This window comes from Coregonus lavaretus, assembly GCF_964263955.1.
Source record: "Coregonus lavaretus genome assembly, chromosome: 25".
Taxonomy (NCBI): domain Eukaryota; kingdom Metazoa; phylum Chordata; class Actinopteri; order Salmoniformes; family Salmonidae; genus Coregonus; species Coregonus lavaretus.
Window position 1 is genome coordinate 38,410,918 of NC_140012.1, and position 16,363 is coordinate 38,427,280.

Here is a 16,363-nt window from a genome sequence, read left to right on the forward strand (position 1 = left end):
TGCGCTTTGTCACTTCTAGTCTTTTGGCATGTTTACCACACCACTAATAATTGTTTGATGGAAGGCCATTTATAGCCAGAATCATTTGTAATGGTGGAAGATTACTAAGATTAGAAAAATGTTGCTCTTACATTTCACATTTTAGTCATTTAGCAGACGCTCTTATCCAGAGAAACTTACAGCTAGTGAGTGCATACATTTTTCATACTGCTTACAAACAAGTACGTGATTGACAGGATTGGAACTCAAACGGAGTCTTATTTTACTTAGCACACACTTGAATTGACATTCAAACAAGCCTCACACAATGGTAAAAATATAGAAGCAAAGATGCTAATAACCTTTCTGAATGACAGTGGCAGGGAGGAATTCCATCGCTACTGTTTGTCACTGAACGTCTATGCGTGGTGGCCTGTTTTGTCACTTCAATCAACATAAACAGTTAATGTGATGGAGACAAGTCGTATTAAAACCTGTGTGTTGCCCTCACTCTCCTTGATGTGATAGCTACCTGCGGTGGCAACGTGACAGGCCCTGCTGGGGTGATTCTATCACCCAACTATCCACAGCCATACCCAACAGGAAAGGAATGTGACTGGATAATTATTTGCCACATGCGCCGAATACAACAGGTGTAGACCTTATAGTGAAATGCTTACTTACAAGCCCTTAACCAACAATGCAGTTTTAAGAAAAAAATAGATTAGTAAAAAATAAAAATAGCAAATAATTAAAGAGCAGCAGTAACAGTAGGGAGGCTATATACAGGGGGTACCGGTACAGAGTCAATGTGTGGGGCACCGGTTAGTCGAGGTAATTGAGGTAATATGACATGTGGGCAGAGTTAAAGTGACTATGCATAGATAATAAACAGAGTAGCAGCAGCGTAAAAGAGGGGGAGGGGGTGGGGTGGGGTGGGGGGGCAATGCAAATAGTCTGGGTAGCCATGATTAGCTGTTCAGGAGTCTTATGGGTTGGGGGTAGAAGCTGTTAAGAAGCCTTTTGGACCTAGACTTGGCGCTCCAGTACCGCTTGCCGTGCGGTAGCAGAGAGAACAGTCTATGACAATTTTTAGGGCCTTCCTCTGACACCGCCTGGTATAGAGGTCCTGGATGGCAGGAAGCTTGGCCCCAGTGATGTACTGGGCCGTACGCACTACCCTCTATAGTGCCTTGCGGTCGGAGGCCGAGCAGTTGCCATACCAGGCGGTGATGCAACCAGTCAGGATGCTCTCGATGGTGCAGCTGTAGAACATTTGAGGATCTGAGGACCCATGCCAAATCTTTTCAGTCTCCTGAGGGGGAATAGGCTTTGTCGTGCCCTCTTCACGACTGTCTTGGTGTGCTTGGACCATGATAGTTTGTTGGTGATGTGGACACCAAGGAACTTGAAGCTCTCAACCTGTTCCACTACAGCCACGTCGATGAGAATGGGGGTGTACTCAGTCCTCTTCTTTTCCTGTAGTCCACAATCATCTCCTAATTGATTTGTCTTGGTACCCTCATCTAGCCTCTTAATTACCAGACTGATTACCGCTCTGTGGGAGAGAACCATTCATGTAAGCTTGTGAGATCAGGCGGCTTGCGAGGCTAACCATCATCGGCACTATCAATCAAGGCTAATATCAAGCCATTTTTTACTGGTTTCACCGAAAGGTTTTGTGGACCCCTTTTTGTCTTTGCACAAGAAGGGAGTATGGGTTTTTTAAAGACCACGGCTGAACTTTCTATCAGTTTATTGACAGTTGTGAGAGCTTGGGCGGTGACAACTGCCACTCACTCGTCCTTTCACCCCCCCCCCCCCCCCCCCCTCTCTCTCTCTCCTTCATGTCTGTGCGTCTCTGAGGAGACACAGAAACTCAGACAGGTGGCTGTGTAGTTGCTGCCACATTGTCTCTATGCCTCCACCCTGCCACTTCACACTCTGAGCCTCTACCTTATAGCAGCATGGCCACTGGAGACATGACTTGGATATGAGAGACACACACCAAAGTGTTCTGGTCGACGTGATGAACATGGAATTATGTTGTTTTCAATTCAAATTTCTAGATGTATGCATAAAGCTGATCATTTTTAGATAATAAGCTATTTTCAAGGAAACATAAGCAAGATTAGCTAGCTTCACATTTTTAAAACCAATTTTCACCCAAGTGTCAGATCTTGTCGGGCGGGGAGTGTGAGACTCATGAGCGAAAATCCACCTGAGCTCCTTCCTTTAAGAGATTTGGGGCTTTTGTGAATCTGATTGTATGTCATTAAGTTACTCTGGCATTCAAATAAACAATAGAGAGGGTTTTGAGCACCAATAGACAGCTGAAGCAACAGGAGACTGCAGAACAAATCAGCAGAGGAACTACAAATGAAGCCATGGATCTATAGTTAGTCCCTCCAGGATTCTGCTATTCTGCGATCGCATGACTTCTTTGCAAAACCAACAATTTACCATATATTATGCGAGGGTTTGCAAATTTGACCAATCACTGCATTATTTCTGCTTAAAACAGTCAAATCATCGCAATAGTATCGCATAAAACTGACCCACCACCGCAGTATAAAAAGAGGTCTCGCAATTTCATCCAATCACTGCACATTTACTGCATAATACGATTCAATCAAGTTAAACATCAACAAACTTTTTTCCTCATCAGTGCATTTTCACGACAAATTGGACAAAATCATCACATATTGCCATGCAAAATGTCAGAATTGCCTCAGCAAAATCAAGCATTTTTGCTCGCAAATATCACAAAATATCCCTGCAAATTCCTGGAGGGACCGTATAATGATTTTACATTGCTAACACTCCTAACCCCTGTCTGTAAGTCAGTCTAAGTGGATTTGAGCTTTTAAACAACATGTGTTGATTAGTTGACCCTTTTTGATTGAGCCAAAATGCCTCTGCCCCTAGAGAGGTATAGCTTTCATTTCTTCACTCCCAGATCATTTATTTTCTCACACTGATGGTATATTTGGCTGTTTGCCTTTCCCATTTTATTATTTATTTATTTATTTTGGTTTGGCGGAGAGCTAGAGAATTATTACCATGAGCTGCATTCCCCTTGTTGACCATTGTGCATTATGGATGTGGCTTAAACATTCCATTTGTCATTCTTAATGGAATGATTCAGTAGCATTGCGTAATTAGAGTTATGGCTTGGTCATGGACACAGTTTGCTTGAACTCGTGGTACAGCTGAGGACCTCAGGATCACTGTCTGCTTCTCCATTCCATCATTAAATTGACTTTCAGGTGTTCTCTAGTCTCGCTCTTGTCTCATTGAATCTTTCATACATTTCAATGGAAAAGGGTCTTTCTGCTAAGAGCTTATTGATATATAATTTGCCATTATCAAGATTGTTTAACCGTGACAATGAACAACTATGTTCTGTGTGGTCCCATATGGATTTTCGAGCACATGCTTTTTAATCCCTAGACTCCGTAAAGGAGAAGTATGTGGATTGTAAAGGGTGAGACATGATGTTAGCGATTCACAAAGCCTCTCAACAATGCCAGAATGGCACAATGGCCTTTGTTGATCGATACCCTGGGCTTAAAAGAGAACGCTAGCCTAGCGGTTAAGCACGTTGGGCCAGTAACCAAAAGGTCGCTGGTTTGATTCCACAAGCCGACTAGGTGAAAAATCTGTCGTTGCCCTTGAGCAAGGCACTTACCCCTAATTGCTCCTGTAAGTCGCTCTGGATAAGACAAAATGTATGAAAGGAATGAGCTAAATGGCTTATTCTGGCTTATGACCTTTCTCAACAGTTGTATATAGCCTGCCATCAATGACACACAACATTTGATCGGAGATATGAATTCCACATTATTCTGTTTCTAAAATGAAAAGCACACAGCAGGCACAATTGGAAATCACTCTGAAAACTAAGGGGATGTTTCTGTTTCTGTTTCACGGGCCATTTGGTCTGTCAGTTATGTTTATGTCTAATCCTAGAAATATGTTATTTATGTCACCTTCAAGGAGGATTGTGGGTGTGCATACGCTACACTAAAGCCATGTTCTGAAGAACATCAATGAAAGGAAGGGAAATGATTTAGTTTTCATAGTTGGAATCATTAGTTCAAGGTCATAGATTTTGGCTAGATGAAACAGCATTTTGATTGAGGAAATCCATTGTAAGCTGCTAGTTCATAGTTTGATGTCTGGGAAACGTACATCAGTTGCCTAGCCTTTTTCAACATGCCTGAACATAAGCGTACAGTCTGTGAGAACGCACGTTTAACCCTCTTGTCTGTGGTTGAATTGAGCTTTTTTTGCCTGACGATGAAGAGGTGAAGAAAGCTATTTGCTGGTTGTGTTCATAAGTGAGCAAAAGAAAGAGCCATTTCTAAAGGCTGTGGCTGTGCCTGCAAGCCAAGGCCTCTTGAGTGACGGTGAAACGCCAGAGTGCCACGTGGGTTATATGCAGATCAGTCACAGTGAGACAGGGAGGACTCACTGTGAATGTTAAAACTCATTCTGCTGCCGGTTGAGGGAAATGATTACTAATGTCCCCAGTATCACCCGACTAATGAAAGGAATCGTTATGTATTTAATAAGGACTGTGGGGGAAGGGGGTGGGAATATTTGTCAGTGAAAACTTCCCTGTACCCAATGAATCCCCATTTTTAGAAGCGTGAGTGTATACAGGTAAGTGGTACAGTATTGGAGTAAAGCAAACACTTTAAATGTATCAGTTATGTGTTGTGTTGTTATTGTTGCTTCAGGGTGGTGGTTAGCCTCTGGAGGTCCAGCTTTACTGACAGTTTAAACAACTGTCATGTTCAGAAAGGAATATTAATGCAAAAACAAAACCATGATACCATCTATATTTAACACCAACAACCCTTCTCTTCACCTTTATTTAGCTACTTCATGTTCTACCCTTTTATATTTTAATCCCCTCTGAAAATAGCACCCATGAAAAACTTGCAGTATATCTACTGAAGACCAAATTTTAGCCTTTTTAAATTTTTCACTGGGCTGTGATTTTCCGCTGCTTTTTGGAATACTGATTCACTCCGAGGCACTTCCTTGGGCTTTCAGACAAAACTAATTAGAAAGGGGTGAGATCCCTTTAAATAATAAAGGATTTCCCCCCCCCCTCGCTCTGTCAGCTTCTCTCATCCAAACAGGTCTTTTATTCGTTTCCATAGTAACTACAGTAAAAGACTGTCTCTTGAATGAGGAATCCTCCATGACTGTAAATAGAAGGTGTGTAATAGGGTTAAAGCACGGTGGTATGGCGCCCCTCGGAGGCGGGCATTGTTGACACACGGCCGCGACGGCGCCAGATGAACTGCATAGACTATAGGCATTAGAGCTTGTTTGGATCTAGGCATGTCTGTGTGCTTCTGTGTTGAGGGCATAGCAATGCAATAGCTGTATCCACACTATGGTACTCTGTATCCACACTATGGTCCTCTGTATCCACACTATGGTCCTCTGTATCCACACTATGGTCCTCTGTATCCACACTATGGTCCTCTGTATCCACACTATGGTCCTCTGTATCCACACTATGGTCCTCTGTATCCACACTATGGTCCTCTGTATCCACACTATGGTCCTCTGTATCCACACTATGGTCCTCTGTATCCACACACACTATGGTCCTCTGTATCCACACTATGGTCCTCTGTATCCACACTATGGAGCGCTGTATCCACGCTATGGTCCTCTGTATCCACACTATGTTCCTCTGTATCCAGACTATGGTCCTCTATCCACACTATGGTCCTCTGTATCCACACAATGGTCCTCTGTATCCAGACTATGGTCCTCTATCCACACTCTGGTCCTCTGTATCCACACTATGGTCCTCTATCCACACTCTGGTCCTATGCATCCACACTATGGTCCTCTATCCACACTATGGTTCTCTGTCCACACTATGGTCCTCTATCCACACTATGGTCCTCTGTATCCACACTATGGTCCTCTATCCACACTATGGTCCTCTATCCACACTATGGTCCTCTGTATCCACACCATGGTCCTCTGTATCCACACTATGGTCCTCTATCCACACTATGGTCCTCTATCCACACTATGGTCCTCTATCCACACTATTGTCCTCTGTATCCACACTATGGTCCTCTGTATCCACACTATGGACCTCTGTATCCACACTGTGGTCCTCTATCCACACTATGGTCCTCTGTATCCCCACTATGGACCTCTGTATCCACACTATGGACCTCTATCCACACTATGGTCCTCTGTATCCACACTATGGTCCTCTATCCACACTATGGTCCTCAGTGGTCACGTCTGAACTCTTTCTCTTTCTCTCTCTCTCACACTTGTGCTCTCATCTCTCTCTCTCTCTCTCTCTCTCTCTCTCTCTCTCTCTCTCTCTCTTTCTCTCTCTCATACTATCTGTCTCATGCATGCACGCTTTCATTCTCCCTCTCTCTTTCTCACATTATCTCTGATGCGGTATTACATGGATGTTTTTTCACGGCTGACTCCTCTAGATGAGACGTTGAGGTCAGGTGGCAGACACATCTGTTTCCATGATACTAGTGAAGGGAAATCACACTTGCTTACATTGGTGTAGAGCTGTATTCAAATCGGGCACGTGATAGCAGCCAACATTGTACGGTCTGTTAGGTTTTAAGCGGCTTGTGGCATCTGTTACATTACTGTATGCATAAACATGATGCTATGTTTGAATGTCCTTAAATAGCTAAATTATGTACATTCCCATATAAAATTATTAGAAATAAGGTCTGACGATGACTATCTTGGCATGCTGCTATAGTGGCTGGCGTATTATCTGGTGTTGATTTGAGCATGTTGTCTAGTGTCATTTAATTTGTTTGTCTTGGGGGCCTCCCCAGTGGCACAGCGGTCTAAGAAACTGCATTGCAGTGCTAGAGGTGTCACTACAGATCCGGGTTCGATCCCAGGCTGTATCACAACCGGCCGTGATCGGGAGTCCCATAGGGCAGTGCACAATTAGCCCAGCGTCGTCCGGGTTAGGGGAGGGTTTGGCCGGGGGGGGGGGGCTTTACTTAGCTCATCGCGTTCTAGCGACTCCTTGTGGTGGGCCAGGCGCCTGCAAGCTGACCTCATCGCAGTTGAGTGGTGTTTCCACCGACACATTGGTGCGGCTGGCTTCCGGGTTAAGCGGGCGGATGTTAAGGAGCGAGGTTTGGCGGGTCATGTTTCGGAGGACGCATGACTCGACCTTCGCCTCCTAAGCCCGTTAGGGAGTTTCAGCGATGAGACAAAATTGAAATTGTGGATTTAAAAAAATATGTTTTTCTTTGTTTTTGTCCATATTTCTATTCACTGGGGCGGCAGGTAGCCTACCTGTTAAGAGTTTTGGGCCAGTAACTGAAAGGTCGCTATTTCCAATCCCAGAGCAGACTAGGTGAAAAATCTGTCGATGCGCCTTGGAGCAAGGTACTTAACCCTAATTGCTCCTGTAAGTCACTTCTGGAAAGAGTGTCTATTTAAATGTAGTATATTTCTATATATTGCACAGAAAATCTGGAAGCTTCTGGAAGCTTGTCATTGTCTGTCACTCTCACCTAGTCATGACAGTAAAACATTTTAACTACTATCATCATAATTCATACTGGCTGACCGATGCTCAAGTAACCAGTGATCTCAACAGCATATTTAATATTAAATTGTAATATTCAGTATCACCATGGTAACCCACAGTTAGATGTCTGCTGAGTACATTGACCCCAAGTCAAATCAAATGTTATTTGTCACATGCTTTGTAAACAACAGGTGTAGACTAACAGTGAAATGCTTATCCCTGATCTTTGAGAAGTGGGTTATGTCATTGCCCTGGTTTGTTCATGTATCATGAAGATTGTTAACCTGTCTTGACAGACTAAATAATTAAATCCAATATTGCTTATGATAAATAGTGAGTGAGTGATCCAGCATTTGATACCTAGAAGAGAAAGTACACTTTCACCTGACATGACACTGCTTACAATGCCAACAGTTCAACAATTATCAGACACCCTTTCTTTATGAATTACATTTTTACATTTTAGTCATTTAGCAGACGCTCTTATCCAGAGCGACTTACAGTTAGTGAGTGCATATATTTTCATACTGGCCCCCCGTGGGAAACAAACCCAATTTTACTGACGGGATCTGTGTTAAAGGCCCAGTGTAGTAAAAAACTCGATTTTCCTGAGTTGTATATATATTTCCACACTATGAGGTTGGAATAATACTGTGAAAATGATGATGTCGCCCTTTTAGTGTAGGAGCTGTTTGAAAAGACCGGTTGAAATTTCAGCCTGTTTTGGTGGGATGGAATTTTAGTTAATAGACCAATAAGAGAGAGTTTTTAAACCTCTCTGCCAATAACATCTAGTTTTCAGTTTTCCCTTCCCGAGACCACTCTGACATTCCTAGCAAAATTATTGCTTGAGAAATTGCTCTTTGCTAAGAAGCTATTTCTGTTTCTTTTTGACCACTTTAATTGAAGTATGGTACTCAAAGGGATACTTTGGGATTTTGGAAACGAGGCCCTTTATCTACTTCCCCAAGGTCAGATGAACTTGTGCATGTCTCTGCATGCAGTTTGAAGGAAGTTGCTAACTAGCACTAGCGCAATTCCTAACTGGCGTTAGTGCAACTAGCGTTAGCGCAATGACTGGAAGTCGCAATGACTAGCTAGCATTGGCTCACTAAACTACCTCTAACTTCCTTCTTACTGGACATAGAGACATACAAATTATATCCTGACTCTGGGGAAGTAGATAAAGGGCCTCATTGCCAAAATCCCGAAACGATCCCTTGTTACCCAGAAATGATTTGATATTGACATAAAAATGGCTGCATTGGACCTTTAACTACATCTCTCACTCCAGGGGTGTTTAATGATTTTTTTTACAGCAGAAACTCTGTCTTCCCATAGAAAGTATGAGGCGAGGGTGATGTGATCAAAGGTATGGGGAAGGAGTTTGATAAGCAGAGGACCATGAGCCGCAGCTGCATCCTGACACCAGGTTTATAAGCTCCACAAGGTATTGTGGGCAGATGAAGGAACAGACCTGGGGGAGCAAGGTATTGTGGGCATGAAGGAGCAGACCTGGTGGAGTGATGCCCTGGGAGCCTTAGGGTGCTGGAGATGTGACAGGAATCTCAATCGATGATCATTGTAGCAAGGACAAAGGGGATGGAAGGAACAAGGCAGGTGCCGGAAGAACACATGAGGGTATCAAGCGATTGGGGCGTTGACATTTTCTGAAGGGAGTACAGCAAGTAATAATACTATGAAAGGAAATTAGAAGAAGGGTTAACTAGTGATTTAGGGTCAGGGAGAACAGAAGAGGACCAGAGCTCGCTGCCCCCTAATGTTGTGTGTTCAGTCATTTTTTCTCCCTTTGCCAGTATTTATTCAGAGTTTCTCAAAGTAGTTAGTAGGGGCAGTACACTACTAGTCCAGGGGCCCATGTACAGTATGATAATAGAATCTTGACATTGACAGATTTCCTCCTTTTGTGTTCTGTTTTCATTGACCTTACATTTTAAAGGTGGGGACCCTCGATTATTTTATTTTACCCTTCATGCATGGCCCTCATGCTATGTCCTTCAAGTGAAGCCACGTGTGTCCATGGAGCCATTGACATCAGTATATTTCACCTCTGGACCCATTGCAGGCCATATTAAGGACTTACTGTACACATGCTTAAGAGCCACATAAACACAGGGATTTATGGAATCTTAATCATGTTAACCTTTAATGTTGGTCTGAAACTGTGTTTGTATTTTGTACAGTGAGTTTAGATCAATATGTTTTGCCTCTGATAAACATGTTTTTTTTGTTAGTTGGGTTGCTGAAAAAGGTCCCAGCAGACATCATTTAACAGGTTGTACCGGTTCTTTTCAGAAGGGACTAAAAACAACAAAGACAAAGTTAAAAACATGGAACTGTTTTTTGTTTTGTTTCATTCAAATGCCACATTTCACCAATGTTATTGACTTAGGCCTATGTAACAAAACAAGTTGTGGGTTGAGTTATTTTAGAACCTTTATTATTGAGCTGCTGTGAATGTCGAATGACGCTCCAGATGTTAAGAGAACGCACAGCACATCTTTCTTCCAACAGAACAGCTCGCAGCTAGTGCACTGTCTTTTCTCCCATGCGTATACATTTACATTTTACATTTTAGTCATTTAGCAGACGCTCTTATCCAGAGCGACTTACAGTTACATGGTGCTTGTCCTTTCATGATTATTGTCTCTGGGAATTGAGTAACACAGAGGTTGTTTGGGTGTGTTTTTCAGCTCCTTGTGGTGGTCATTATGCTGCATCTGAAGGCGTGGTGCTCTCTCCTAACTTCCCCCACAACTACACCACTGGTCAAACCTGTTCCTACTACATTACTGTCTCTGGAGAATTTGGTAAGGTTAATCAACATTATTAAAGCAGCACTTAGACTTAATCTGACTCGTTTCAAACCTCTGATTTAGCTGCCTACAGTCCAATGGAGTATTTACCATCATTTTCAGATATTATCATTGTGGAAAGTGTGTACCTTAAGTTAGTCTCCCAGACTTATACAAAGCATAGTTCAGTCATGAAGTGCTGAATCATGAATCAAGGTATGCTAGAGTCATCACTGGTTCTTGTTTGACCTCATACAAGTCATGCTTTCTTGTTGGCTAGCCTGTTGTGTGGTGACATCACCCACCCTGAGACCTGGGTAGTTAGCACGCTAGCCTTGTGTCATTGTCGACAAGAGACATTTTAAACACTTGGTTAACCATTTGTGGATAGGATTGTTTTGTTGCAACGTTTTACATACTGAGGTAACGTATATGATGTCACCATTTTGTCTCCTCAGTGGTGTTTGGGCAGTTTGCCTACTTTCAGACAGCAATGAATGACTCAGTGGAACTATTTGATGGGGCCAATCAGAATGCCAGGCTGCTAAGCTCCCTCGCTGGGTCTCATTCAGGTAAGTAATAGCTTTCCATTCTTTCCACTGTTTATAGCTTTTAAATGAACAAAACCAATGGAAAACACACACGCACATGTGGATGTTGTTGGGGAAGACAAGAGGTGTTAATACAAAAAGGTCTCAGCGTGATCCCTGTATTAATAACTGCTGTTGGCACTTGGTTACTGTCTCATTCAAAATGTTTTCATTTCAGTAATTAATATTGCGACATGACATCCATGCGAGAGCAGGAAGGACAGCCATATCAGAAATAAGCAATGCTTCAATGATTATGAAGATCTAAAGACATGGTTTCAGTCCTTAGGCCACTCTCTCAGTATTTTTTATTCTTTCAAGCCACCAAATAAAATACGGAAATTCAACAGCTGTCCTCATCTGATTTATCGCTGGTATTAACAGAGGAAGGTAATTATATTTCAGAACAGAAATCAGCCTCAACTTTACATTATTCTGAGGATTGATGAAGGCCATTGGATATAAACTGTTTCTATGGGACCTTGTACTATTCAGATGTGTGTTATTCGGCAGAGCAACAATACATTCCCAAGGGAGATGATGATCGTTTGATTTTACTTTGTCTTTGAAAACGTTGGATTTCACCATTTAGTAATGCAGTATGTGATGTGCTATAGAAAATTAAAATGGAACGGTTATACTGAATTAGATAACACATGAATTACCTCTGACATTTGTCCAAGATGCCTATACTAATCTTTTCTGTACACTATTCCTTTGCAATGTTAATTGAGAGTTTCTGTCATCAAGTAACTTGATGTGTTTTCCCTGTCTATTCATGGTGACATTTGAATTATAATGATACATTAGATCATAATGCATTGGCTGCGTTCACCTTAATGGAGGCTGATTAGCAACCTACATTAGCCACATCCACAATAAGCTACTCGAACTAATTATAGGCTTTCAAATATCATGGCTTTCAATAGGTTCGCGCCGTCAAGAAGGCCCTCCCTACCATGCTTTCATCGTCACGGCTGTTTACGTTTTACAAGACTCAGGCCTACAAATATGTAGCCTATACAAAGTTGGTTGCTTGTCCAACATTCTCATTATTGATAAGACTTTGTTGTTCTTCTCCTTATCATTAAGATAGTCCTCTACTGCATAGACCATACTCTGCCAACAGCATGCTATTTACCCATCAAGCTTTTGAATGGGGAGCTAGTATATTTGTAAGAAGCAATTCATCATGCAGCCTAGGTATGTTCTGTATAGCACACAAGAAGGTGGGGATGTTGGCTTCAGAGGGTTAACACTGTGAGTCAGCATATTGTGTGTGTTAAAAAAAAAAGCTATTCATCCTTTTTTTGCAGGAGAGACCTTGCCCCTGGCGACATCAAACCAAATTATGGTACGATTCACTGCAAAGAATGGTCCTTCCGCCAGGGGTTTCCACTTTGTTTACCAAGGTATGTTTACATACTGTATGAACAGGTAATATGTTGGAATATATACGCACTCGGGTCACATGCATGACCCTTCCTCACTGTTCTTACCCCTGTGGCAGTAGGTGTGTTTCTGAGGGTCCTGGAGGCCTCCTGAAGCCCTCCCTCCCCAGGCACCAGAGGGTCTTATCTATCCATGTTATGGTTGTCAGGCTGTTCAGGGGGTTGCCGGTATCTCTCTGGCCCCATGGGAGCCTAGGGTGCCAGTACTCTAATCATTATACCTGCGCAAGGCATGTCATGGTAAAAGGGATTTCTAGCTGTATTAGTAGGCAATGAGCAGAAGAGCTCATACAGATACAGTATAGAACAGTATGTTGAAAGTGTCATATCCAATATTTAAGGACTCTCTCTCTCTCTTGCATAATCAATATAAAATGTCACACATGAATATATAAAATATAAACCCACATGTTTTATAAAACGTTTCCAGGATGGCAGAGTATGATTTGTCTTATTTCTTTCTTAACTCAATCCTTTCGGATTCCTTAAATCCAATGATGCCTTTGGCTTTTATCATCGAGGTGTCATGTCTGCTTTATTTTAGTGTCATTTAAAGGTTCTCTCTCATGTAGATAATAGCTCACCTCAGGACACATCAAGCATTTTCTCTCTCTGTCAAAATTGTTATAAATAATCTGTGTGAATTACATGAATTTTTACTGTCAGCTGCCTTGTAAAAATGGATCATCTCAAATCGTGATCTTTCGTGAAGGAAGTTGAGCACACATACAGTACAGTGCTCACCAGACTGTGGGGATGGAAGGGTTTTTAAAATACTCCCTGACAGTTAGGCTAGTTTGTTTGGTACTTGGAGGTATCCAAGATTGCAGAGCATTCATCCACTCTGGTACAGATCTAGAAATATCAGACACAATCCCTCCCAGCCCAACAGTAAAGGCCTCCATATTGCACCAAGGTATACTACAGAGATATAATAGTTTTTGAACCCTTACCCACCCCCCAAAAAAACCACACATATGAAATCTGCAGTTTCACATGGGAAAATCACATTTCGTTGAGCTTAAATTTCACACGTGAAAACTATATTTTCACATGTATTACATTTAGAGTTCACATGTTAACACCACCTTTTCACATGTGAGGAGAATAACATGTTTTCACCTAACATGCGAATTGCAGTTTCACATGTGAAATTTGCGGTTTCCTGTGTTAAAAACTTTCACGTGAAAATCGGATATGTAGTTTCACATTCCCATGTGAAAAACATTCACGTCTGTCAGAGAACAGGGGACAAGGGCATGCATGCAGTGGTACATCATGTTTTGATGTACTGTAGTACAGGTTGTTCCCAGTCATATATATATATGGGGTTTCATTGTCATCTTCCATGCCTTGGTGTCCTGAGAGGGTTCATGGTTGAATAACAAAGTGATTCACTTCAGCATGCATTAGCCACTAGTATGGCTGATGATACATTGAGATCATTCTAAAGGTCTCATATGTCCATAATGACAAATCATATATTCCTACCACATTGTATTGCAATTTTCCTGTGAGCTTTAGGCGAAGTGTTAACCCATCTAGGTGTTAAAAACACTGGGTACTCTTTTCTTTGTAGCTGTTCCTCGCACCAGTGACACGCAGTGCAGCTCTGTCCCAGAGCCGCGCTACGGTAGACGGATTGGGTCCGAGTTCTCCGCTGGCTCCGTTGTTCGCTTTGAGTGCAACCCTGGGTATCTGCTACAGGGATCCAAAGCCATCAAATGCAATGTGGTCCCCAATGCGCTAGCCCAGTGGAATGATACTGTGCCCGCTTGTGCTGGTAAGCCTCCTCAAATCAGTCACATTTGTGGAGATTGATTTAAAGATGGATAAATGTTTTTGTAAAATGGAAACTCCACCACTTTTTAACCTGATATTTTCAACAGCACCATACCGGAGTCTACATATGTGAAAACAGCGCATTTCCACGATCTGCCGTTAAAATAAACGTTTTTACTTTAGATATGTTTTACGACAAAACGTAGGAATGCACCGTTTTTACATATGTAGACATTGGTATGGTGCTGAGATAATGAATATGAGGTTGAAATGTGGTGGAATTGCCCTTTAAGAACATACTGTGAGTAGAACATCTAATAGATATGTCATCCTTTTTTACATTGGTAAGTTACCATAAACACCACACATATACCACGATATTGGGAAGTGAGATGATTCTTTAGTCACAATAATGTTCTATATAGAATTATAAACTGGGTGGTTCGAGCCCTGAATGCTGATTGGCTGACAGCTGTGGTATATCAGACCATATACCACGGGTATGACAAAAAAAATGTTTTACTGCTCTAATTACATTGGTAACCAGTTTATAATAGCAATAAGGCACCTCGGGCGTTTGTGGTATATGGCCAATATACCACGGCTAAGGGCTATATCCAGGCACTCCGTGTTGCGTCGTGCATAAGAACAGCCCTTATCTGTGTATATTGGCCATATACCACACCTCCTCTGGCCTTATTGCTTTAATGACTTATGTCAAATTTCCCCTCTGTGTCTTGACTCACCATGGCTACAGGAACCTGGCATGTGCCCCATTCAGTGTGACTCTAATTTCCCCTCTGTGTCTTGACTCACCATGGCTACAGGAACCTGGCATGTGCCCCATTCAGTGTGACTCTAATTTCCCCTCTGTGTCTTGACTCACCATGGCTACAGGAACCTGGCATGTGCCCCATTCAGTGTGACTCTAATTTCCCCTCTGTGTCTTGACTCACCATGGCTACAGGAACCTGGCATGTGGCCCATTCAGTGTGACTCTAATTTCCCCTCTGTGTCTTGACTCACCATGGCTACAGGAACCTGGCATGTGCCCCATTCAGTGTGACTGTAATTTCCCCTCTGTGTCTTGACTCACCATGGCTACAGGAACCTGGCATGTGGCCCATTCAGTGTGACTGTAATTTCCCCTCTGTTTCACTCCCCAGTTCCATGCAGCGGTAATCTGACAGAGAGAAGAGGCACCATCCTCTCCCCCGGATTCCCAGAGCCCTATGGGAACAGCTTGAACTGCGTGTGGAAAATCATTGTCACCGAAGGCGCTGGGATTCAGGCAAGTACAAAGGGGGCAGGTCTGAACTCATCAAAAGCAATAAGCTACACCGACAGACAGAGAAGAGAGGGAAAGATGTATTTTTGAGTGACAGGCTGTAGCACATTTTAACCGACAGTCATCCTACTGAGAAGAAAAGAAAATCAGACGGTTTAAATTAGACCCGCTGCCAGCAGAAGTAGTTTTAAAGCACATAAAAAACAGCTGCAGTCTTATTGCTGTTGATCGTGCCCTAACAACTCGTTTTTTTTAAATAGTTCTTACAAAAGCACAGTATAAAACCTGTTTCTAAGTCTGTAGCAGGAAAGAAAGCTTCCCTCAATAACAAACACCAAGTATCTCATCTAACCATTAAAAATACTTGTCCTTTAAGAGAGATGGCATGTACATTATTTTTGTCACTCTATTTACTTATTTTTTTATTTTGCAGATTCAAGTAATGAGCTTCGCCACCGAGCATAATTGGGATTCCTTGGAAATCTATGATGGAGGGGACATGACAGCTCCTAAACTTGGAAGCTTTTCAGGTGGGAATTGGATTACTTAATCATGTATGGAACCACACGTTTCCCCTTGAGAGATCATATCTGTGTGCAATATAATACTTATTGCGAATTAGGTTTTGTGTGTTTTACAGAATTCTTACAGGCCTATTATTTTGAAGACTACAATAAAAATGAAACCCACTCATGTTATGTTCCGTAATTCTTCTAGGGGACTGAACATTGATCATGGGTCCAATACTTTTCTCTGCCATCTTTTACACAGCAGACCAAAGTCTCTATCGCCATGTTGGATGACTCACAGTATTAGCTCCAGAGACCTTTTGAGATCCAGTTGGCAGCCATCTTGGCCTTCGTTGCCTCCCAGTTAATCCT

At 42.3% G+C, this 16,363-nt stretch overlaps 1 protein-coding gene across 3 annotated transcripts in view; it reads left to right on the forward strand.

Moving 5' to 3' along the window:
• Positions 1 to 16,363, forward strand: part of LOC311101197 (CUB and sushi domain-containing protein 1-like) — a gene marked incomplete at both ends in the record, with an annotated part of 408,327 nt that overhangs the window by 310,199 nt on the left and 81,765 nt on the right. For all 3 annotated transcript variants that reach the window (XM_084142297.1, XM_084142298.1, XM_084142299.1), the window contains 6 exons: positions 10,270 to 10,386; positions 10,830 to 10,943; positions 12,278 to 12,373; positions 13,992 to 14,195; positions 15,361 to 15,485; positions 15,916 to 16,012. In XM_084142297.1, coding sequence (XP_083998423.1) covers positions 10,270 to 10,386; positions 10,830 to 10,943; positions 12,278 to 12,373; positions 13,992 to 14,195; positions 15,361 to 15,485; positions 15,916 to 16,012 — 753 coding nt within the window. The remainder of the gene's footprint in view (positions 1 to 10,269; positions 10,387 to 10,829; positions 10,944 to 12,277; positions 12,374 to 13,991; positions 14,196 to 15,360; positions 15,486 to 15,915; positions 16,013 to 16,363) is intronic.